General features: G+C 39.4%; 1 protein-coding gene across 5 annotated transcripts in view; it reads left to right on the plus strand.

The window, feature by feature from the left end:
* The window catches only part of strbp (spermatid perinuclear RNA binding protein), a 79,459-nt gene extending 55,831 nt beyond the window's left edge, over positions 1-23,628 (plus strand). For 3 of the 5 annotated variants that reach the window (XM_012953216.3, XM_012953218.2, XM_031906894.1), the window contains exons 6-18: positions 3,523-3,617; positions 4,190-4,285; positions 4,770-4,881; positions 5,844-5,941; positions 8,029-8,140; positions 10,612-10,695; positions 10,879-11,087; positions 13,519-13,674; positions 15,808-15,942; positions 16,850-16,990; positions 20,359-20,491; positions 22,067-22,111; positions 23,166-23,628. In XM_012953216.3, coding sequence (XP_012808670.1) covers positions 3,523-3,617; positions 4,190-4,285; positions 4,770-4,881; positions 5,844-5,941; positions 8,029-8,140; positions 10,612-10,695; positions 10,879-11,087; positions 13,519-13,674; positions 15,808-15,942; positions 16,850-16,990; positions 20,359-20,491; positions 22,067-22,111; positions 23,166-23,242 — 1,493 coding nt within the window. In that variant the 3' untranslated portion in view covers positions 23,243-23,628. 5 annotated transcript variants of the gene reach the window in all.
* Positions 23,629-25,656: the final 2,028 nt, after the last annotated feature.

The following is a 25,656-nucleotide window of genomic DNA, read 5'->3' on the forward strand; positions in this document are numbered from 1 at the left end:
TTGGACATTCCCCTTGATTTAAGGTGGCTGCACACGGACTAATTCTATGTGTTGTCCACATATTTGGCCCACCACTAAATGAAAAGGACGGTACCACAAGTAATGGCAGAGGTGCAAGCAAATACTTTCTGCTAGCTGGCGAGCAAACATGCTTTCAAACATCTGTGTTTGGGGTCTAACTTGGTCTAACTTGCTCTGCTTCTAGGATTGATCGTTTTGTTGGTGTGCAGCCTCTCTTACTATCAGCATTCAGCCCTTGTTATCTGAATTTCTTGACCTTATTTATTATTAAATACTTTATTTGTGCCTACCCTACAAATTCATTCAGAAACACCAACCTGTACTGTGTGACTTTTCCCTAGCATTTAAACCCTTTCCTGCCATGGAAAGGGATCTTACCACACTGCTTGCCAGTAAACATGCACTGCTGCACAAAAGCATAACATGGAATTGGTTAAGTTAATTGGCCTTGGCTGCATGGTCCTTGTCAACAGTCACTTTATAATTTAAATGCTAGGGAAGGTAAGTGGCTAAAAAGACAACCATGAGCAATATGTTACATTTTTGAATTTTTTCAGATAAATTTGCCCTTTAATTCTAAAAGCTGAACACAAAAACTATTTAGTGCTGCATTGTTCCCTTGGCAGTGTTGCTATGTTTTTTGTGTTCCCATATATCCCAGTGTGGGATTGCACCTTTAATCCTTTGCAGCTTTCATGTACGGTCTTAGATTATCTAATCTGAGCGTGGTGACATTATAAATGCGTTTATGAGAAAATAATGCAATGCAAACATCTGCTGTTGAGTTCGTCAGGTCTGAAAATACATTTGTAGCACTTCTGGCAACCTAAATCTGCGTGGAAATCGAAATAAACACAAAATTGAGAAAAACATTTCAGTGACTGTTATTGGATTCTTCATACAATAAATAAATAAAAAAAAGTCTTGGACTTCACTGCAATTTAATGTAATGCATCATTTTATAACATTTGTTCATTCGAAATAAGCTGTATTGTGGGCTGGTGTTTATTTATAGACTCTAAAGCTTCATTAATGACAGGGTTATCTGTAAAATTGCTCCTTTTTTGTAATATTAACATATTAGAAAAAGCACATACTTTTCACAAAACACAATAGGGCAACTTGTGTCAAAATGTGCTCTTCGCACTAATGTAAAGTTGTCCTTGGCTCTGCTCAGTCCTTTCTGCCTTCAGTTCAAGCACTGCTGCATCTAATGTTGCAGGGGTACCCTGGAGCTACCGCATACCTCCCAACTGTCATGATTTTCATGGGACAGTCCCACAGTCCCAGACTCTTATTGAAAAGTCCCTCATTTCCCTTTGATCTCCTGCACTGAACGCCAAAAAGATACAAAGTTTCTCAAACTTAAAGGAGAAGGAAAGTCATTGGCATTTTACTGCCAATAGTGCCACCTAGAACACTATATTTATTCTGCAGAAAGCTTCCTGCTGTAGCTCTAGCCATTATAGCTCAGATTACACATTCCTAAAGGTGGGGGGGGGGGGGGGGGGGGGTGAGTTTTATAAATTCTTATGGGAGGGGGGAGCAGAAGAAGGGAAAGAGGAAAGAGCTGCGCAGACTCTGGCCCCTGGAATGAAGGATTTTTCTTTGAAAGGAAGTCAGATACTGACAAGAAATCCTGTGTTTCTTTTGATAGAGGACTTCTGTGAGTGCTTTTGGCTGTATTTACATAGACCTTTCTGATAAAGCTTCCTTAGTTTTTACCTTTCCTTCTCCTTTAATTAGATAAGTAGGCTTTTGGCAGAAAGCCCAGAATACTTAACACCTGCACTGAAATACAATGCAATTTCACCTTTATTTGCAAAACTGTAATAACACACAAAACAAGACCCCAAATGTGTTCAAAGTTGAAAAAGCTCTACAAGTAGGCCTGTACTGAGATTCAAAGAAAGCCCTGGCATTTGAAGTACACAGAGGCCCAAATAGCTCCCCACCAGCCCAATGTGTAGTGAGTGTATATGGCATCTTGCAGCAGCACCTCTGGCATTCGCCAGAATCCACAGATTGCCAGTCCAGGCCTCCCTACAAGGTTATTAAGCGAAAGTCAGACAAAGCCTCCAGCTGACAAACAGCCATTATATAGGGGGAAAAATCCTTCACTCAAATGGCACCCTGCATTAATTAATACATATGTTTTTTTGCAGAAGTTCTTAATTTAACAACTTGACTATTTAGAGTGGCTCCCAGACAATATGACATGTCTTTCTTCTGTATTAAACACCAGACTAGGTGCATAGCTGCTTACAATGCATTTTCTAGGTCACAAAGCAGATTCTGCAACTTAATTTAGGTCAGTTTCTTGCTTGAATATCATCTGTCACCAATGATAATTAAAATACATTTTCTTGCTATTCCACATGAACCATTTTAAATCATACCACCAAATATCTTAGGTTTAACATATATTTATTGTGTGCACAAAACAACATATCTTTCCTAGATATCTATACTTAACACAAATATTGCTAATACTGGGTGATTAGTCTATTGATATCCGCAAAACTGCACCATGAAGTAATTATAAGCTTTGGGGAGGCAAACAATATTAGACCTCCGGCTTGAGTATAATCAAGTATAAGCTCACTCATTTGGCGAGGTTGGGCTTATCTGATCAATTGGCCTTCGGGAAAACAATTGGATCACAATGTTGTGGTCGGGTGGAGGAATCTAATCAATAAGGGCTGGTTTTCAGTCTATCAGAAGGCTCCATATATGGCTGACTTCTGTGTATGGCCACATTTACTCTGATATTTATTGAGGGTAGAAAATATACTTTCATTATTTAAACATTAACAATTTAAACTTGCATTTCTTATATTGTGGCTACCATCATTTAAACTAAGTAAAAAAAAAAAGTGAGAAAAATTGGGATAAAATTGAAGACAGCAATGCTTACCATGTAGATTTATGGCTTTAATTTTCCCTTTGCCGAATGAGATACAATTCAAGGCCACACAAAATGAACCGGCTGTAGATGTAGTTCATGTACCAGGAGCCCTTCTCTGATGTTAAAAGCACCTTGTCTTAATTTCCATTTACTGAGAAAACATTGCCTGAGCATCTGTTGATTCAGAAATCTACATTTCAGTCACACAACTAAAAATATCATTCTTTTAGCTCTTGATGCTTTCAAATATGTTAAAATGAATCCTTACCGTGTTGTTGTTGTTGTTGTTGACAAGGCAGTGAAGTGCTACATGTGTATTTTCATGCCCTGAAGTATGTTTTGCATATTTAATAAGATCCCAGATGGTACATAGCTTTTACCAATTTGTAAACTGGAAGTGAATGCCTCCTTTTGCTTTGTGTTGCACATTACTACTTGAATGGCCTTTGGATAATATAATCGCAGTGCACTTTGTGAACCATTCAGTTTCTCTGGGAGTCTTATTAATTTATTCAGATGCTGCCGTACTCTCTTTCTGTGACAGAATCCCCTTGGTCAAATTGTATCTGTCTTTTTTTATCCCATTTTATCAGTAGAAAATGTTGCGATGAAAGATCCTCCGGACTTATTGGACAGGCAGAAATGCCTGAACGCCTTGGCGTCTCTGCGACATGCCAAATGGTTTCAGGTTGGCAATTTGTTCTTACCTTATTGTTATTGTAGCCTTATGAGGTTTTCATTAATAATCTCTGTATGACCTCACATATAAGTGCTCTGAATAGACCGAAATAGAATATTAAACTATACTTTCATATGTAGAAGTGCTGTCCTCGTGGCATAATAGGTATTGGCCACCTGTGCCAATATAATGAGGTCATTTTTTTGAGGCATTCAACTGGCATGCTTCATATCCAATAGAAAGCAATAACATACCATATTGTATGGCCTCAAGTTCAGCCTTTAGCAAAAGGGGCCTGGATTGTGGCACTAGAGGTGTCAAGATGTGTTTAGATTCAGTAGAGACTTGGCTAGCACATTATTATCATGAGGCTACAAAAGCAATTTTTCATGAAGCTTTTTGGTTCTATTGGAAGCCTGCCCTTTCTAAACATGGATGTCTGACCATTCTGTAGACTTCTTTGCATGAAGCTAATCATTTACTACTCAGTAATCATATTATAAGAATCTGTCCAAGGCCTCTGTAGGTTGAGGTGAAACGTGAGCACATCAGCAGAACTGGAACCATTTTGTCTATTCCAGGCAAGAGCCAATGGATTAAAATCTTGTGTAATTGTGCTACGCATTCTGCGTGATCTGTGTAACAGAGTCCCTGCCTGGGCACAGCTGAAAGGATGGGTGAGTTTTGCTTTCCTGGGAAAAATGCTTTAGGTGAAAGTTTCTAATGACATACAAACATGCAGAAATGTGTTGTATCCTAAATATATTCTACTCTTTAACTTTTATGTTAATATACTAACTGACTGCTAATCTCCCATTTTTTATATATATTTTAATGCTACTGTTTTTGCAAATAGAGGGTTTTTTTTTTTCACATGCACAGTAGAGACCTCCTTGACTATCTTCACTGCCAGAGAGAGAGAGAGAGATTGAGAGCTTAGCAAAGCAAAGGGGGTGGAGCTTCACACTAGTATATAGGAAGTAGCTGAGAGAGTTTAAGTTGAGCTGCTTGTGATATAGAATCTACATGAAACTGAGTGTAGGAAGAAAGAAGTTATTCTTGGGGCCATAGAGTCTTTTTAGGGGCTTTTATGATAAAGGCTTTCTTATCCTTTAATGACAAGGAATACTGACCTGTTCTATTCTTTTTGTCACCCTCAAGCCTCTGGAACTTATTTGCGAGAAGGCAATAGGGACTTGCAATAGGCCGCTTGGAGCAGGTGAAGCCCTGCGAAGAGTCGTGGAGTGCCTAGCATCTGGAATCCTTCTCCCAGGTAAGGCTAAAACAGCAAGTGCCTCCATTCAGATTTGTTTGTGTGAGCCCATTTATTTTGATATTCTCATTGGGCTAATTGTGTTTGTTAGTGGTCGTATACTGGAACACTTTGCATTGTGAGTATGCTCAATGGAGAATTAACAAGCAGTCCTTTAAATCCAGATTCACATTTTAGGATGGATTCATTAACATCCTTATGTGCATTTAAAGAGTCGTGTAGTAACTGTGGCTCAGACCAGGAACTCATAGAAGCCAGTTTGCATTTAGCTTCTGGTAGCTAGCTAAAGGTGGCCATACATGGGCCAATTGATCAAGTTGTCAGCTTAACAGCCCATGTATGAATCCCCCAGATGGGCCAACCCTCCCAATATGTGGGCAAAAAATTGGCCAGATGACGATCGTCAGGTCCTGTCGGCAGATCCTGTTGGGATGAGGAGCTCGTCAGCTCACTGATGCAGTCCTTGTCCCAATGGCCTGTATCCTGTCAATGTGATCTAAAATCACTCACCTCTGCTTTTGTTACAACAACAAAATAAACTAAAAAGGGAAATTCGAGAACAAACTTCATTTTAGTTTGAAAAAAACTGAAAAGTCACTGAATGAAATCTGATTAGCTGTTGTTGGCTCCACCCAGTTTTTCTAACCTTGGATCACAGTTATATAGTAAAAACCACTGTGCAAAGTTTGGGGACCCTGTTTTTTTTCCCTAATTTGGATCAACATATCTTTAAGTATACTGAAACATATTGAAACATTAAACCCCTTTGGATTGTGATGTCGCCAATATGGGCTTATACATGATAGTTACCTATCAAGGTATTATTCTGTTATTTCAGAGAATAAGGAAATAATCACAAAAAATCCCATAAGGAATCCTATACCCGCATTAGCAAATAATATTTAGTCATTTTTCTTCTAATCCGTTGTTCACATACTCTGGTCATATTTTGTTTCTTTTAGGAGGGCCAGGACTGCATGATCCTTGTGAGAGGGAGCCTACAGATGCCCTTGCTTATATGACTGTAAAAGAACGAGAGGATATTACACACAGTGCACAGGTTGTATACAAAGTTAAAAATAACAAAAATAAATGCATATATGGATCAAAATTGTATTTTGTATTCTGTACATTGTACTAAGATTTTAGTAGCCATAAAGAATAGTGAGAGACTTTGGAGTGTCAAATGAGATTCAGAAAAAAATATTAAAAAAAGAAACCATAACCCAGCTGAAGTCCATGTAAGGCTTTGAGATAAGGGGAAGGTCATTTACAGAGGGCTTCTCAGACCACTTACAGATCAATTGCCAAATGATGCAGGGGCTTTGAACTGGCTATGGGAGGCTCTGTTTGGTTCCAAAACTTCAAAAACGGGCACCTGCTTTTGAGGCCACTGGGAGCAACATCCAATGGGTTGGTGAACAACATGTTCTCCTGATCCACTGGTTGGGGATCAATGGTTTAGAGTAAACCTTTCACCTTCCTGCATGCAGGATCGTCCCCTAAAACCTAAGGGCAAGTAGCACATTAAAATCATCCCAATTCATTGTGTGTCAAGCTTGCCTTTATGGCACTGGGAAAAATACAGCTTTAATTCTGGGAAAACATAACATTGCTGTATTATATATAACATTCTGCTGTAGAAATGAATTCTTTGTGCTTAAAAGCATGGAGGAGGTTGTGTTTTGGTATGGTAGTATTTTGTTGCAACATGCCATACCCTCTGATAGAAGAATGCATTAGATCGTAAGCATGCTTACAAGCTTAGCCACAGTTTGAAGGAGAAGAAATGCTGAAAGCTATAACTTGGCCTACCTGACCTTAACCATGTTTCATCACTTGTGTCAATGCAGTCTGTTGTGTTGTAATCATCAAAAATAATAAAAATGGCAAATCACAAACCTATCTGTTTATATGGCTGTACACTTCCATGCAGCAGTTCAACCCAATCAGTTGAATCATACAATTTGCCATTAAATGTGTTTTATTGTACCATTCAGTGCCTGTATCTATCATTATTATTTGTAATTTGTATGTGTGATAAATACTCCCTTTCTGTTGTTCGGCCCTGCAGAATATGCTGGCACTTTATAAATAGTTGTAGCTGGCAGATCAGGTATTGAGATGTCAGCATGTTGCCAAATTAAAATGTCAGACAAAATCAAGTATATATATATATATAAAAGTGTATATTAAAATCATATTTAAGTTGAAGCAAATCTACCCTCCAGAAGGGAGATACATCCACTCTGATAAATAAGTTCCATAACAGTTACCAGTTTTAAGTCCGTGTTTGCCTTTAATGAATATTTTGAGCAACGGTTTTCAACTGAGGTCCGGTTTGTGCCAGCTTATTTTTTTCAACATATTCCATAGAGCTTTGCTTTATCTTCAGGGAGCAATTATTATTATTGTTTCACATGTGCTGAAGGGGAAATTGTGGCCAATTAAGGCACCCTTAACTCATACCCACTGTAATTTTAGTTTAGATATTGCTTATGCATTCTTTTTTACCTTTTTATTACTATTTAATTAATGTGTACTTTTAATATGCATTATGACCACAATGAAAACCCTCTGCTTTTAAAACTTTATTCATTAATAGTATTTGTATCCAGAATGAGCTCCTTGCCCTTCCGTATAATTGTGCTCACAGACGCTGCTTGCCTGTTCCAAAATGAGTGCTGCTGGGCCAAATGACTTGGGGAAGCCCTGGAGCCACGGCTACCTCCAGACCAGGCTGAAACTCCAGGGTTCCCGAGCGCCCTGTGTCAATAGGCACGGCATACTTGCTGCTTGCATCTAAAGAATCAGGTGCACATGTCACCTCTCATGCTGAACACTGTATATATATATATATATATATATATATATATATATATATATATATACACACACACACACACACACACACTCATGATCATGAACATTTTACATTTTCTTTTTTTTTTTATTGTGCATTTTTATTTATTTTTTTAAACACACAGCACAAAACAACATATTAAAATACACCAACAGAATAGTAGAATTCTGGGTCAAGTTTGGACATTTTCTGTTTCCTGCTACAATAATAATCTATAAATCTGTGCTTTTGTTGTGTGATTAATACCTTACCACTGAGCTTTTTTTATGTGCCCTTCATTCCAGCATGCTCTCCGATTACTGGCCTTCGGACAGATATACAAAGTCTTACAGATGGACCCTCTACTTTCTAATAAACCTTTCCCTAAATATTCCTGGTCAAATTCAGACAGAGAAGGTGAGTAGAACTTGCAAATCATTTTAGCTTTGCCTTTTAATATAAAAAAAAGGAAAGATGAGTTGGTTTAAATAGATGTAAACAGGGTCGGACTGGGGGGTGCAGGGCCCACCGGGGCTCCCACCCCAGGGGCCCTGCAGGTGCCCCAGCCAGCCGTGTCCCCTACCCCACCCAGGGGCCCCCCAACCTGATGTCCTCCCCGAGCGCGGGCCCCCACCTGACGTCCTCCCAGAGCGCGTATAAATTGAACGCGTCAGGGGAGGAACAGTCAGAAGGGGGAGCGTCGGCAAACGTCGGACTGGGCTGCCGGGGCCCACCGGGATTTTTCCCGGTGTCCCGGCGGCCCAGTCCGACCCTGGATGTAAATCACATTGTTTTTCTACTCTAAACCATTTCAATTTATACTGTGACATAAAGCAAACCGTAATGCAATGAGTTACTGTTGCTTATGACAAACATAGAATATTGCATTTACTACATTATATTACCCTGCAATATAAAACCCTGCTTCATCTAAATAAACCATTTAATAAAAAAATAAATAATAATAAAAATATAATTTTTTTTAGTAGTATGGGCTATTGGATACTCCTAGATAGAAAATTGCCATTTTAAGAATTAAGGGCCGCTCAGAACAAGTGCACACAGAACAAGGGCACACATACATGTTAGGTCACATCAGCCAATAAATGGACAGTCTACTCCCACACTTTTTCCTGTTACAGTTAAAGGAAATCTATAACCCCAGAATGAATTCTTAACCAACAGTGTATATTATGTTAAGTGACCTATTAAAGAATCTTGCCAAACTGGAGTATATATTAGTAAATATTAGGGATGCACCGAACACACCCTGATGGATTCTCCCGAATCCTAATTAGCATATGCTCATTTACGCTAATTAGGATTCAAATTCGGTTCTTCTGGGACTGTGAATTCGGTGCATCCCTAGTAAATATTGCCGTTTCCATTTAGATCCACCATTTAGTGATGGGCTGTGTGCTCCCTCAGAGATCAGGACCAGCATGTATGTGTGCCTTGGCTTGTTTATGCGACTGTGAATCCTATGCTGCCAGTAGCGGCCCTTAATTCTTAAAATGGCAGTTTTCTATTTAGTAGTACCCAATAGCACATACTACTAGAAAATTATATTTTTATAAAATGGTTTATTTAGCTGAAGTACGGTTTTACATATGAGCTTGTTTATGCAATATATCAGTTGGTAAGTTTCTTGTATAGGCCACTTAATATGATATAAACTATCTCTTGGTTAAGTAAATATCTCCATAAACTGGAAGTGAACAGTCCATCATGTTGATGAAAAAACTCTTTTCTTCCAGCGCCCACCACTTATTCTGGCATGCTGCTCTCTGAGGCCACCTGTTTCTTATTCAGTGCCTCCCGTCCCACCTGCCCTTCCTGGGGCACAATTCTGAAACTGTTAATAACCAATTCCTGCACAAGAGACAGGCTATAAATTTATCAGGTCGGCCCAAGGCCTATTCAAGCACATTTTGAAAACAACAATGCTGTAGTATTAACTTACACATTTTAAACCCTGCAAAATGTGGTACCATTTACTAAATATTATTTATCACAAAGATCCAAAAATGGACACATTTATACAAGTTATACAAGTTATTTGGATTTCAAGCAGGTAATGAAAGGGATTTAAAGGAAAAGTAACACTAAAAAATTTTAAGTGAAAAAGCTATTCTACCCTGCACCAATAACTGCCCTATCCTGCAAACCCCTTAGTATTTTGAATGCTTTAAAAGAAAATACCTGTTAAAACTTGGCTTCCTGTGAATTGAACTAAGGTGAAACGGTGAAACTATGCGACGATCAATTGATCGAGTTTAGCCTGACTCCTTCCTATACAGAAGGAAGGCTAGGCTCGAACAATCGATCCTCACATAGCACCATGCCTGCTCCTTCCTTCGCCGTTTCGTAGAATAGCTTTTTCACTTTCACAAATTTTAGTGTTACTTTTCCTTTAACGGGAAACCATGTTTTTTGGGTTTTTTTTCAAAACGCATCAGTTAAATCTGTTTATATCTTTTTATATTTAATTTAAAAAAAAAAAATGACTCGAGGCTACCTTTGTTCTTAGTTTCCTCTGTGCCATGTGCTGTGATGAACTTCAGTCACTCTTTGGGTGCCTAGTTCTGCTACTGGCCAAACCTAATACAGAGGATTTGGAGTTCAGCCAAATCCAAAAGTTAAATCCAAAAATGCATCTCCAGTTTCAAATACTGGAAGTAATTACACACTAAGCTACATGAATGTCTGGTGCATTGATGCAACACTATGCCAATTATTACTTGCACTGTGTTGTTAAGATATTATTGCCAGTTATAGGGGTGAGTGGTTGATCCAAACCATTGCTATGGTGACCTTTGTAAATAACTAGATTTTACTGCTGACATTTTTTTAAGGATTTGCTAATATTCCTGGCATCTCTCATGCAGGTTCTAGTTTAAAAAGGCCGTTTGATGACGGATCATGTGACGAAAAAGATCCAAATAAGAAAATGAAGAGAAATTTGCGCAAAGGTGAGCTCTTAGTGCACTGCCTCTAACTAAATATAGCTATATGCTCTTTTTTATACCAAAATATTCTAATATGTACTAAGTATATCTTTTTTAATAGTATAATAGTATGTACTAAGTATATCTTTTTTCATAGTATAATAGTATGTACTAAGTATATCTTTTTTTTTTTTTTTTTCTTCACAGTCTTAGACAGCAAAGCCATAGACTCCAACCAGCCAATGAATGCACTAATGCGACTTAACCAAATTCGACCTGGTCTGCAGTACAAACTCTTGTCACAGTCCGGCCCAGTTCATGCGCCAGTCTTCACCATGTCTGTGGATGTAGATGGCACAACACATGAAGCTTCTGGGCCATCTAAGAAGACAGCCAAACTTCATGTAGCAGTGAAGGTTAGTTTTGTAGATAGCTATCCAGAGAAAGGGACATACACATGTTTCATAGCATTCTGGATATTAGTTTCTATACAGGCCAGATAGCTGTATCCATAGAGTATGATGGAATAACCAGTTATATGACTATTAAATAATAGTTTTATTTCAAAAATTATTATCTAATAAAACTTTTTCTAGTGGCCTGCAAAAGTGCATCAAAGTATAAAAAATATACTTTATTTGAAACATTAATAGCAACCTTTTATCCGCATCTGTATAAAATATACTATTACATGTATATACATATTTCACTGTATTTTAAGCACATAAATACATATTCAAGTACAGCCTGTAGCTGTGCCTTATTGGAGAAGGGAAGACTCAATCACTGGAGAACACCAAATGTTAGGAACCCCCCAGTGATTATAATCACTTACTTGATAACCCAGGCCGGTGCTCCTGTTAGCAGAAAACTGCACCTGGGTTATTTGCAAGTGAACAACCCTCTTCCTTCTTGTTTTCTTAAAAATCATGCGACAATGATTGCACAGTAGAGAGAAAAAGCTGACTTATTTGTTAAAGTTCAGCTTTTCATTCTACTGCGTATGTTCACCTATGTAAACACAGAAGCAGGAAGAGGATTGCTTGTTTGCATATTTGCTCGTTCACATATTTTGCAGTGCTGTACAATAAAATGCCAGCAAAAGCAATATCCAGTATAATACATAAAGAGTTTACAATCTAAAGTACAAGATAACCAAGTTCAAGGAGAAGGAAAGTAACAGTCACAATGTTAGGCACCCCCCCAGTGATTGTAATCACTTACCTGATACCCCGGGCCGGTGCTCCTGTTAGGAGAAAACTGCCCTGACCCGGGGTTCTTCTCATTGACTACTACGGGTAGTATGAAAAGCTGAACTTTAACAAAAATGCCAGCTTTGTCACGCTACTGCACATGTGAAGCAGGAAGACAAGGATCACTCCATGATGCTCACTGGAAGAACCAAGGGCTGGTGCTGTTTTCTGCTAATAGGAGACCTAACCTGGCACCCCCAGTGATTGTGACCTCAATTAAATAGGACTTGTGTTGCAAATGCATTCTGCCTAATCTCTTAATTTAAAAAAAATATATATATATATATTGTTATAATACACTAGTGGATCCTTGCTTTATTTAACCTTTCTACCACCCCCTGTAATTAGAGCTTAATAAGAGCTAATAAGTAGTGTGAAAACAAACCTCTCCCAGCTCCAGCCTGTGGCATTAACAGAAAGAGGGGGTTTATCTGGGAAGGGTAATTTGATAAACTTTCTCCTGAAGAGCTGGGAGTAGTGTAATAAAGTTATTTTCTGTGTTTCGGTGCTTGTACTGCTTAGCACAAGAAATAAGAGAAACTGTAGACATTTCTTAATTAAAACAAATACCTTATTCGGTTTGAGTTCATGGAATAAACCTTGTGCTGAATGTGCGTTTTGCTTTTTATTGCCTCTTTAATCAAACTTAGTTTAGAGAATTGCTCATGTAAAATCACCTCAACATTGCTGTAGAAGTAACTGAATACAGGGGTGTAGGGCTGATTCTTTGTAAAATGCTGAAAACACCCATCTAGTACAGACATGGCACTTACCATGTCCAGTATACATAATTAACATTTTAACTATTGATTCCTGAGAGGACTAGCAGTTATGGAAGATTTAAAATATGGCATCATGCAAAAAAAATATTTTGTTCTGTCTGTAATTCAGGATCTGAGCATATACGTTTAATGCAAACTTTCCATAAAAAATCCCATTTAAATGGGTGGTTCACCTTAAATGTATGTTATAGGATGACCAATACTAAGCAACTTTCAATTGGTATTCATTATTTATTTCTTACAGTTTTTTGTTTTAATTATTTGCCTTCTTCTTCAAACTCTTTGTAGCTTATAAATTACTCTGTCAGCAGACTTTCCCTGCTAAAGGGTTGTGGTTACTTTGGGCTGGTACAGAAACCCAGAACATAATATATAACATTTCTAGCCTATTTCTTTAGTTTTTCTGTAAACCATTGTGGTGTTGGTTTACTCCAGGTTTTTAGGTCACTTCCTATTGCCTGACCCAACTTTTGTCTCCTTTACATTCTCCACAGAATTTTCTGATACGATTGAATTCATTGTAGTCTCTTTGTTAAGAAAATAATCTTTGTATACCATGCCCATCCCAAAACATAATTACCAAAACATTTCTGCTGTTTTTTTAATCCAGAATTTTCACAGAATGTCCAAATTATTTTGTAACCCTAGCATAAAAGACACAGCTGTTATGGACCATTTAATAACATTCTTCTTCGACCCTCCATTTATCTAGAAAAGATTATAAAACTTTGTGTGGACGATTTATTTTGTATGGGAAAAAAAGCTGCTTTCCTACTAATGGTAAAATTGTTACCATATCTTTTCTCACACAGGTTTTGCAAGCCATGGGTTACCCTACTGGTTTTGATACAGATATGGAGTGCTTAAGTTCAGATGAGAAGTCAGACAGTGAAGGCAAGAACGATACGGTCTTTTCCAGCTCCAGCAATATTACAGGAAGCTCCAACGCAGACAACAACACTTTGGAGGTGAGATATGTTCTATCTCACCTCATGCACCAGCAGGAAATAACTCATTTTGTGTTTTGCCTTAGAGCAGGGATAACCTACTTTTCCATTGTATGGCTAAAAATTGTTCTATTCCCTGAGCCAAGGGCCTTGTGACTCATATAAATGTATTATGTATGTAAAAATGTTCTCAGATATTGTATTCAGAGCTTGGCCAAGAGAGAGAGATTTTGCTCGTTCTTAATTGGAGAAAACTCTCCATGATTAATGATAAAGCTTTTCTCATCCTGTATGAATCCATTTCACATATTTTATGTTTACAGGGTTGTCTCTGGTTGATCAGGATTGCAAGCTTAATTTGGTTCTAAAGGGCTGTGCAAAACACAAAAGTAGTAGTTATGTGAAGGTCGGCAGAATGTGTGCTCATACCTAATCCATATCCAGCCTGACTCTCTCTCTCAAGAATGGCAGCCGGGGTGAAGAGGATTAGGTGTCCACAGATGTTATGGGTAGGGTGGGTAATCGGCAAAGTGATTCCCAGCCCAAACCTACCCAACACGCAGTCAGTAGTCATGTGGGTGACTATAACAATACTGCTTTTGCCCCAGCCCATGCAATAGTATTATTATATTATAAAAGTAGTTTTTTTGTTGAATGGTCACCCACATGACTACTGACTAGCTTATTTAGATAGCATACATTCTGATTCTAAAGCCATTGTTGGCCATTGTTTAAGGATAATCCTCATGAAAGCATGTGCATGCACATGCTATGTTCTGCTGGTATTCTGTCTCCTATATGCACTGTGATGGTAATGTAGTGCACTTTACGGTAAAATAGTATAGTGAAAAGGGAGCTTATGGGGCACAGTGTTTTCTGGAAAAATCTGCCTTTCCTTGTGCAGCTTTTTGTTGGAGTCAGTTGAGGCAAATACCATTTTTCTGTAGGTTGCTCTTTGCACCCCCCCACAGGAATGCTGTCTGAAGCAAGGTGCCATTTTTGCCTCATCATTTTTCCAAACAAGTACAGTTCAGCCTACAACCATTATAGTTACACGCTCCTAGTATTATGTGTCTAGTCTAAAGGATGTATGTTATGAAAATTTCCTGTTTTTCTTACATTTTTTTATTGTTTAAAAATTCAAGGGCCAAAATAATTTAGTTCTACGTTTTCATGATATAAAATGGTAAAGTCTTACATTTAATGCAGATGTAAAGCTTGTAACCTCGTAGAAGAGGTTGAAACAAAATATATGTATCCATCAACTCTAACCCTGTAAATATTTGTTAGAAATCCCATGTTTCTTTTGATAGAGGACTCAGTGCAGCGTTTCTGTGAGTGCTTATGGCTGTATTTACATAGACCTTTCTGATAAAGCTTACTTAGTTTTTACCTTTCCTTCTCCTTTAATGCCATATGTATGGATAAAGGCACACTAAGAAAATTTTTGCTAAGCACCAACGGCCAAGGACAGAGGCTTTGACCCATTTTACTAACAGGAAGTGAGAAGAGGTTTTGTTTGTAGATGGAATGCAACTTCATAGTAGCAACACATTTATAGAATCTGCTTTAGAAGAGAATGTAGAGGATACTTCTGGAGATATGATTCCTTCTTTCCAGTGAACAAATCAGCATGTAAAACTACTACTTTGCCTAGCTAATTACTGGTATAGTAGCACCCAAGCTTAGTAGCACCCGCAGGGTTGGCAACCACAATTTCATACCGTTTGATGTCATTTCCCCATCAATTGTTGACCCTAGACTTCAAAATGATGTGCACACTTGATTCTTAAGGTGCAAGTTCTCTGTGTCTGTTGACACTAAGGGGACATTTGAGGTGGCAGTATCTGCTGGGTTCCCCTGCATCATCAGCTGCCAAGTGCAACTATATGAAATTGCAAGGAGCAATTTAAATGAATGGTGCAGATTCACACAATATATGCGGCACACGTTGCACAACCACAGATAAGATTTTGCTAGTAAATGAGCCCTTTTGTCTGCACAAATAGCCATGTAGAACACCATTTGTGTTATGGTGAGAGAATAAATTCTTCTAATTCATAACAAGTGATAAGTTAAGTGGCTGCACTAAAGTTGGTTATTGCTTGCATGAATATGCAATATTTCTCTAAGCCAGATATTCATGCCATGCAGGTACGGACTCAGGGTCCCATTCTTACAGCCAGTGGCAAAAATCCAGTGATGGAGCTCAATGAGAAGCGCCGAGGCCTGAAATATGAATTGATATCAGAGAGTGGAGGGAGTCATGACAAGAGATTTGTTATGGAGGTAAGTGCTTTTTCTGTTTATAGACAAACCTGCACCATCGGGATTCAAGACTGTGGGAATGGATATTGAGTTGTTCTGTAACTGTTAAAATTCAGCTAGACCTGCACCACAATAGCTTCAGTATTGGTGTTGAAAAGCTGTTCTACCTAGTGAAAAAGAAATCTTTAGTCTTGTTATAAAGGGAAAAATAGTGCAAGGTTTAAAGAATGGCTGAATTTATTCCTCCGGCCCCTTCTACCTTGTGCAAATGTGCAAGGAGTAGATGGCATTTGCCCATATTTTTCCATTTAGGGAAAACTATACCCCCAAAATGAATACTTAAGCAATATATCAGTATATTGTTCATATTATATTACGTGCCCTGTTAAAGAATGTTACCAAACTAAAATATGTATACATCAGTAAATATTGTCCTTTTACCTTTTTATTATCTTTTACCAACATTTTGTGATGGTGTGTGTGCTCGCTAAGAGATCACCTGACAGGAAATAATGCACCTATATCTGTAACAGGCAGGGTGGGGCTGGGCCAAGTTATTTTGGCACCATAGGCAAAGGCCAAATTTTTTTTTTTTTTTACAACATATTTTTTTTAGAGAGACCTGCATTGTTTGAGGGTGTATTTTTCCTTTAAATGGCCGTCTCGTATGATGAAAGATGAGAAACGTGTCATATCTGCTAAAGCTGGCCACAGATAAGCTGTCTTTCAGCATATACAATATATAGCTTTCCTTTGTTTGCTCAAAAATGCAGGCCAGTGCCATTCTGATCCCGAAACTTGGATCATCAGTCAAGTCAAAATCCGAAGGTTGGCCACTTATTTGGATGAACAGCCATGTGTGGGCAGCATTAGTCAGTAGAGTTGACTTGGGGTTGGTACAGAATCAGTTCTTTATTTATTTTCACAGGTTGAGGTAGACGCACAGAAATTTAGGGGAGCAGGGCCAAACAAGAAGGTAGCAAAGGCCAGTGCTGCACTCTCTGCTCTCGAGAAGCTCTTTTCTGGGCCCAACGCAGTGAACAATAAGAAGAAGAAAATTATCCCTCAGGTACCTGCAACTCCTCTCTACTGCCACTAAACTTGCACTGAACGGTGAGATAGACTAATACATACACACAGGGTCAGACTGGGCCGGCGGGGCAGACCCGATCCCTGCAGGGCACTCCCCCCAGGCGCCGGTCTCTTTCCCCCCTCCCCCCCCCCCCACGCTGAAGGAAAGTTCAATTTACGAGCGCTCGGGGGAGGGATGGTGGCGAGGGCCCCTGTGGGAGGGTGTGGAGGCCATGGCGGAAGCCCCAGTGGGCCCTGCACCCCCCCCCCCCCCCCCCCCCCCCGTCCGACCCAGCATCTTGACAATGTAAAATTGTAAATCGTATTCTATATTTATATTTGTTGTGTGTTTTAATGTATATTGGAAATTAGCTTGGAATGATATTTTCTTCCATGATGCAACACAGTTTTAGGGTTCAGTTCCACAAAGATATACCTTCATTTTGTAAATGCTGAACATTAAGGGCAAACATTTCAGGTATGGGCTCTATTATCCAGACTGCTCGGGACCTAGAGGTTTCCTGAAAAGGGATCTTTCTGTAACTTGGATCTCCATAGCTTGAGTCTGCTACAAATAATTTAATCCTGAAATAAACCCAAAAGGATTGTTTTGGCACCAATATGGATTCCTGCAACCTAGTTGGGATCAAGTACAAGGCACTGTTTTGCTATTACAGAGAAAAAGCAAATTACTTTTTAAATTATAATTATTTGCTTATATTGGAGTTTATCGGAGATCGCCATCCTGTAATTTAGAGCTTTTTGGATAACAGGTTTCCTAGTAAGGGACTCCATACATGTACTGAAATTCAGCCAGATTTGGTGCATATAAATGTTGAATGTTGAAATGAATTATTCGCTTATTTGCTATGTGCTATGTGGGATGGCATTCCACTGATTCGAAGCTTGCTGGATAATAGGTTTCTGGATAATGGATCCCATACCTGTATAATAGATATAACAAATTTTGTTACAGGTATGAGATCCATTATCCGGAAACCCATTATCTAGAAAGCCGACTCAAATATAATAAAATAATTCAAAATTTAAAAAATGATTTTCTTTTTGTCTGTAATAATAAAACAGTACCTTGCAAGATATAATTCAAGATATAATTAATCCCTATTAATGGCAAAACAATGCTACTGGATTTATTTCATGTTTAACAAATTTTTTATTAGACTTAAGGTATGGAGATCCAGATTACAGATAGACCCCTTATCCAGAAAACCCCAGGTCCTGAGCATTCTGGATAACGTGTCCCATACCTGCATAGACATAAAGGAGAAGGAAAGGCAAAGTCACTTGGGGGTGCCAAAATGTTAGGCACCCCCAAGTGACTTTAATCGCTTACCTTGTACCCCGGGCTGGTGCCCCTGTTAGGAGAAAACAGCACCAGCCCGGGGTACCTGGGGCCATGCGCTTCCTCCTTCCGCCTGCGGTCGGCGCATGCGCAGTAGAGTGAAAAGCCGACTTTTCTGTTAATGTTCCACTTTTCACTCTACTGCGCAATCGCCTATGTGTTAGTCTTAGCGAAACAAAGCAGGAAGGAGGAAGCGCTCGCTGCAGGTACCCCGGGCTGGTGCGGTTTTCTCCTAACAGGGGCACCAGCCCGGGGTACTAGGTAAGCGATTAAAGTCACTGGGGGTGCCTAACATTTTGGCACCCCCAAGTGACTTAGCCTTTCCTTCTCCTATTAAAGTTTGCACAATACATATTCTGCTGTAGGGCAAACATCTGAACACAAATTGGATTTGCAGATTTCTCGTACCCTGTCTCAAACATAGAAATTGTACTTCAGTGTATGGGAAATTTAAATTTGAAGCTGTGTGGACAATAAGAACCTGCCAGTCAGATAGACTCATACACTGAAATCTAAATGGACAGGCGCTGATTATTTAGGATTTATTAATAGCCATATTACACTTTTTTTTTTTCAAGGCATCTCAGGCCAGAATAAATTAAATATCCTTATGTCAGCATTTCTAAATTAAGTTGCTTAACTTAGTAACTTTTTTTTTTTTTTTTTAACTGAATTGCTTGTGGGATTTGTAAACTGATATCCTTTAATCACTTGTAACATTTCATCAAACACACATCCAGTTCCTTTTCAGCCTCCTAAATATAAGCATGGCACTCAGTAGGGTAGATACGTCTGCATCCGTCTATCTATCTATCTATTTATCTATCATCTATCTGTCTGTCTATCTATCTATCTGTCTGTCTATCTATCATTTGTCTGTCTGTCCATCATCTATCTATCTCTGTCTGTCTGTCTATCTATCATCTGTCTGTCCATCTATCTATCTATCTATCGTCTTATCTGTCTGTCTGTCCACCTATCATCTGTCTGTCTGTGTGTCTGTCCATCTATCTATCTCTCTGTCTGTCTATCTAGATAACACCATATAAGGATTAATGGTTGGTGCAAATTAAAGGGAAATCCAATGGCACAGTCCAAGCCCTCAGAGATCACAGAGGGATTATCTATGGACTGGACGGTATTGTTTATAAGCTGATCTTCTGCTAATAGTTATTGGGCAGAACAGGAAGTTAGAAAGTCATTTTAGTTTCTTATTTAGTACAAGAAATAACCCAGAGATATTTCAAGAGTAGAGGCACAAGCTCTCTTGTTTGAGCTCATGGTGAACCTTTAAGAGGAGATATTCTTTGTCCCCTTAGGGTCATAGTGTTAAAAGGGATCACTGTCCGGTGGAAATTGAATTCTAAGAAACTTGGCACTATACATTAAATAATTTTCAATGGTTATTGTACTTAATTAGCATTTGAGCAGAATAAAAATTTTGTTTTCAATTTCCGGTGCTTTCTCCGGTCAAAAACTTCTAAGACTCTCTCCATCCAGTTTATGTATTTTCCCTCCCCATAATGGAAGAAATGCAATTGTAAGCAACTTTCCTATGTACATTTATTTAAAATGTTCTGTATCTTATGTAAGTCTGTCTGGGTCTTCTATGCACTGCTGGTCCTGGCTCCTGAATACTCCTGAAACAGTGTTCCACCCCCTCTCCCCACCCACGACCTTATGCTGCTGGCTTGTGTCTTTTGGCTTTATAGGTGCACAGCCGCCCTTCCACATCACTGGCGGGGCGGGGCGGGCGCGGGTCTATAAAGAGAAGGGAGAAGCCGTGTTGGGTATGGTTCGGGTTGGGAGCGGGCAGGTTAGAGTCGGGGGCAGGTTTCTGCTACTACATTATTTCAAGAGTCAGAACCAGAGAGCAGATACTTCATCCATTTGCGGTTCTCTGAGAACAGTATGATTTTACAGAAGCGCAGTTCAAAGATCAGTGAAAACACATGTGACTCCTTGGTGTATTAAAGCCTTGTCTGTTGTTTGTGTGGCCTCAGACTAAAGGAGTTGTAAGCACAGCAGTATCGGCCGCTGTCCAAGCTGCACGAGGGAGAGGACGCGTGGCGGCACTGGCACGAGGGACTTTTGTTGGAGCTACTGCTGCTGCTGCCCCTGGATATATAGCACCAGGTAAGGGGCAGGAAGTCATGCTTCTTGAAATATTTGATGCCAGAAAAACACATTTGGTTTTATTTGTATACATAATAACAGTAAATTTGAAAAAAATGCAGTCCCATTAAGGGTATAAGCGGCTGCATATTTTTACATCCCAGGTGCATGACCTTACATTTATCCACATTAAATCTCATCTGCCACTTAGCTGCCCAGATTGCCAGTTGGTCAAGATCCTGCTGCAGGGATGTCACATCCTGGATAGAATTGACTGGTCTGCAGAGTTTTGTGTCATCTGCAAACACTGATACATTACTCATAATACCCTCCCCTAAGTCATTTATGAAATGAAATAACATTATGGTCACTATTACCCAGGGGTTCAAGGACTTTTCCCATTTACTGTCCTGGCAGTACTATTGATCCAGTCAGTTTTAAATCATTTTGTGGATTCTTTACTGTCTGTCCTATAAACTATGACTGTTCCCAGTTGTTGTAGACATTGTTCATTCCAACATCCTCTCAGCCCCTAAAATAATATCCCTATGTTATAATGTATTTTTGTTAATATTATTAGATGTAATTATTTGTTTTTCCTTTGTATTGTGGGAAATCGGCCTGAGATTGTGTTTCTTTGTGGCATTTAATCATTCGCTTTTTGACCCCCACTGTCCCATTCCGTATAATGACTTTTACCTGTGACACTGAGTGAAGTTAGTACTGGAATAAAATAGAAATTAGCAACAAAAATGGACACTTATCTTGCTCTTTGCTTTTAACCCGAAGGCTAATGTCCAACATGGAGATTAGTTTCCTGCAACAAATCTCTGCTAACACTGACAACTAATCTCCCTGAAGAGCCTTCCAACTGGCAGTACAGGCCGACACATTGCTTGGTATTTCCAAAGTCACACAGAGTTGCCTGCAGTAGGAGACTTTGCACAACTTCAGGAAAAATCAAGCGATTTGTAGGCTTTTCCACCAGCTGTTCCCTTTAATGCCAATGGAAAGGCTTTTTGGGGAAATTAGTTATCCGAATCTCCACGTGAGAGTTGCTGTATTTAATATCCTGAGCTTATTGCACCAGCCTAAACTCTCGGTGTCCCTATAACAGTAATGATTCAGGCCTTCACAGTTGTGAACACCATCTGGGATTCTGTTAGAAGTGTCAGTGACACTGCACATGCTCAGTTGCTCTGAGCAGCTGTTGAGTAGCTACGTTTAGGGGTCATAGCAAATCATCAAGCAGAAAATAAAGTTCATACATCATAAAAGCTGATGTTTCAGGGCTGATTATCAGATTCTAATGCAAATTGCATTGGTTTGTGAGCTCCTGAGGAGCTGGTTAGGTTGCCCTTTCAGAATCAAGAGAAAATTAGAAAATTCCTTGGGGCCCACTGAGGAAAGTATTGGGGGTGCTTTAATCTGCATCAACTAGAAGTTAGGCAGTTTTCTCTTTTTCAAAGCTTGAAATGAATAAATGTGTCTATCAACACCATATTTATTGTGGGGTGCAAAGAGAAGAGAAACTATGGTTCTATAAAGTCACAGTACAAAAACAAACTATTTTTTATTACATTTTTTTTTATACAGGATATGCAGCCCCTTACGCTTATAGTGCTGCAACTCCATCATACGGTATGTATAATCCAACATTGCTTTTTTTAAACTATTCAGTCTTATTCTCAGGATTTTTTTGTTTTGTTTTAGGATGGTGGCACGTGCAGAGATTTGTATTAATTGTTGCTGAAGAGAGCACATAGGGGCCATAGTAGTGGTAGTTTGCAGTAGAAAGGCGCATTTACCCATTTTGGTTTCTTCAGAGTGTGTATTTTCAGAAAATGTATGGTTTTCTAGGGTCTCCGTACTGTTAGGGGGTCTTATGGCACATAATACACATACCGGGTGCTTATATTGCAGCGGCCAGAGCGTCCGATACGAAAATTAATGCGCACTGTTCAGTAGGCCTGTGGCATATTTAGGATGTTTTATGCTGGCACATTATGAAATGTGGGGCATGTAATGGGGTAAATTTAAGACAATTTTCAGAAATTACATAAATTCACTACAGCTGTTTGGTGCTTTCCCTACAAAGACATATTTACCCATTTAGATTTATCAGAATGTGTATTTTCTGAAAATGAGGTTTTCTGGGGTTGACGTGACTGGTAGTAAAAATATATGCCATGAAATATGTATGCAGTAACTACTTTTGGGGTCTCTAAATGCCAGATACATTGGTGATCCTATGCACAATGGGCATCAAACTGTTCAGCGGCCCCTTGGCTTTCATATTTAGGGTGTTTCAATTTGGTACCTAATGTTATGTGGGAGATATGATGCTTGAAAGTGGAAGCTTTACAGCAATTATTTAGACTTTTCCTACATTTTTACAGGAACTGCATTGTTCAGGAAAGCATTGTTCTTTGAGAGTTAGGACATGATTCGGCAGAATGTGTACTTTTCAAAAATATATGGTTTCCTGGGGTAAACCTAATGTTCCAGGATTTTTGGCTTTGGAATGTAAAGTATGCCGTATTCTGCTGTAATGCTTTGAAAATTTGGTCATTTACTGCTGGGAGTTTTTGATCTATAGAAGTCAGAAATCTCCATGAGGCTTTCCAAAGCAGCTGATTGTGTTTGGTATTTAGAGCTAAACTGTTGCATTTTCCCTGTGTCCTTCTCCCCGCAGGTATCCCCAAGCGAATGGTTCTGTTACCAGTCATGAAGTTCCCAGCATATCCCGTTCCGCACTACTCCTTTTTTTAACAAACAAGAATGAGCAGAATGGCAGAGGAGGAATCCCTTTTCTTCCATCGAGCAAAACCCCTTTGTAAAGAACTTTGATTTCCTACTTTTTTATTTAACCAGGTATACTACACATTTAGTTCTATAAAACTTGAAGACAAACGTACTGTGAAATGTTACCTCATCTACCGAGAGCTCTTTCCCTGGCAGAAGGCTACGCACTGTATAGATTTCTGAATTATCCTTCTTTTGTTTTTTTTAAAGCATCTGAGTTAAAAGCCAGGATTCTGTCCTAGAGAAAGAATAGGAGCTTACAATATACATTTTAAATGAAGTACAAGACTGTAAAATAATTTGTGAAGGATGTATATTAAACTGATAACAAAATAAAATGTTTTGTCCTAAAATGGAAGCGCAGCTTTTTAACGCATGGGATTCCCTCCAAAGAAACGCAAGCCTTCGTGTTTGGGTAGGGAAACGCACAATGCAATGTTGTATCTGCCCTCAACCTAAACTTGGCTTCATACTGGCAGATTTTAGCTGCCACTTTGGCACCTTCAGATCCAGTTAGCAGCTTATCTGCCCCTGTGTGGCTGTCAGACCATATCAGCCCACAAACTGGGCAGCAATCTATCGCACAATTTTAAAAATACTGTCAGGATAAGGGCCACGTTGGCTTCTTGATGCCTCTTTTTCTGATGGTCTGCACTGGCACCATTTATAATCCAATCATATTGGCCCAATATCAGCCAGCATCTGCTTATTGGGCAATCTTAAGCCACCTTAATGGCACACTGGAGCAATGAGGGCAAATTGCAGATTGGACGATCTTTGTTACTGCTTTGGGGGTATAAACTAAACTGAACCGAAGCTCCCCACAAATTAAACTTGCTCAGAGAGTGCTCTTTTAAGAACTTTTACAATTTTTTTTTTTTTCCTATTAGCAGTTTTTACATGTGTGAGTGCCCCCTGCTGTTCTCTCTAGGCAGCTGTCTCACAGATTGGCTGAATTTACCGAAGAGACTCCTGATGCTTCTCTACTCCATCCTATCACTCAGTTAGGCCAGGAGACACTTTGCTTTTGCTTGGCTTAGAAGAGCACAAAGCAGTTTAACATTAAATTGTGTGTTTTTAGCAAATGCAGATCTTTTCAGCAGAACAAGAGATGATTGGCTGCCCACCATACAATGAAGCTACAGTTAGAAAAATACTTTCTGCTTTCCCTGCAAACCCATAAAATGCTTTCTTCTTCCGTAACAGCTTGGTTTCATCCACAGGTATATACCCCGTGTGCGCTTCTGGTAGGGAAGTTCAATTCTAAGCTTCACTAAGGTCAGGGCTGATGCGACTGAATAGCTCTGCCTTTTACATTAAGAAACATAGAGAGAGGTTAATCGTCTTTTTTTTATTTCAATTTTACTATTAATCTTACCCATAACTCCTAGTTCCCAGCAGTGCCAGGCCAAGCCGGCCGGACACTTAAACAGTTCGTGTTGGCAGTGACAGGCTTGGCTGGCCAATAGGGTAGTGCGTCAGCTTCCTAGGCAGTAGTTCTTTGGTTTGTTCCCAAAAGTAGACACCATCTTCATATAGCCTTAAAATTGCTGAGCTTTGGCCGTAATGAAATGTCTTGTATGTTGTGTTCTTTCAAGCAACATGGAAAATACATTTGTTTATTAAAGAGTTAAAGGATTTATATACCCATACTCTCTAACTGCTGGGACGATTCTGTCCTTACAGCAGGTGACTGACACACAGGTCTGCCCTACCCTGCCTGTGTGTAACATATTTTGCCTGCCCTACCCTGCCTGTGTGTAACATATTTTGCCTGCCCTACCCTGCCTGTGTGTAACATATTTTGCCTGCCCTACCCTGCCTGTGTGTAACATATTTTGCCTGCCCTACCCTGCCTGTGTGTAACATATTTTGCCTGCCCTACCCTGCCTGTGTGTAACATATTTTGCCTGCCCTACCCTGCCTGTGTGTAACATATTTTGCCTGCCCTACCCTGCCTGTGTGTAACATATTTTGCCTGCCCTACCCTGCCTGTGTGTAACATATTTTGCCTGCCCTACCCTGCCTGCGTGTGCCCCATACTCTGCCTTCCCTAACATTCATTGCAGAAAGCCGGGCACTTAAGCACAAACTGTTTCTATCTCTCCCTGGTAAAACTGGACTAACTGGCCTGGAACCGAAACAATCTGGGTACCACGTCTCCCATTACATTACCGCCCATTATAAACAGAGAGAAGAATTCCCATGCTTAGACATTTGTGTAACCAGACATGTGAGGTTTGCCCTGCCACAAGCTCATTGGTGTATTTATTTTTAAGTTAATCCACATAATATCAACGCAACTTTGCTCTTATTTATTGAATAAAACACACGGCGCACTCAATGGTTTTGAATACAGGTTCAGCCACCATGAGTATAAC

The sequence above is a fragment of the Xenopus tropicalis genome, chromosome 8 (genome assembly GCF_000004195.4).
Source record: "Xenopus tropicalis strain Nigerian chromosome 8, UCB_Xtro_10.0, whole genome shotgun sequence".
Lineage (NCBI taxonomy): Eukaryota > Metazoa > Chordata > Amphibia > Anura > Pipidae > Xenopus > Xenopus tropicalis.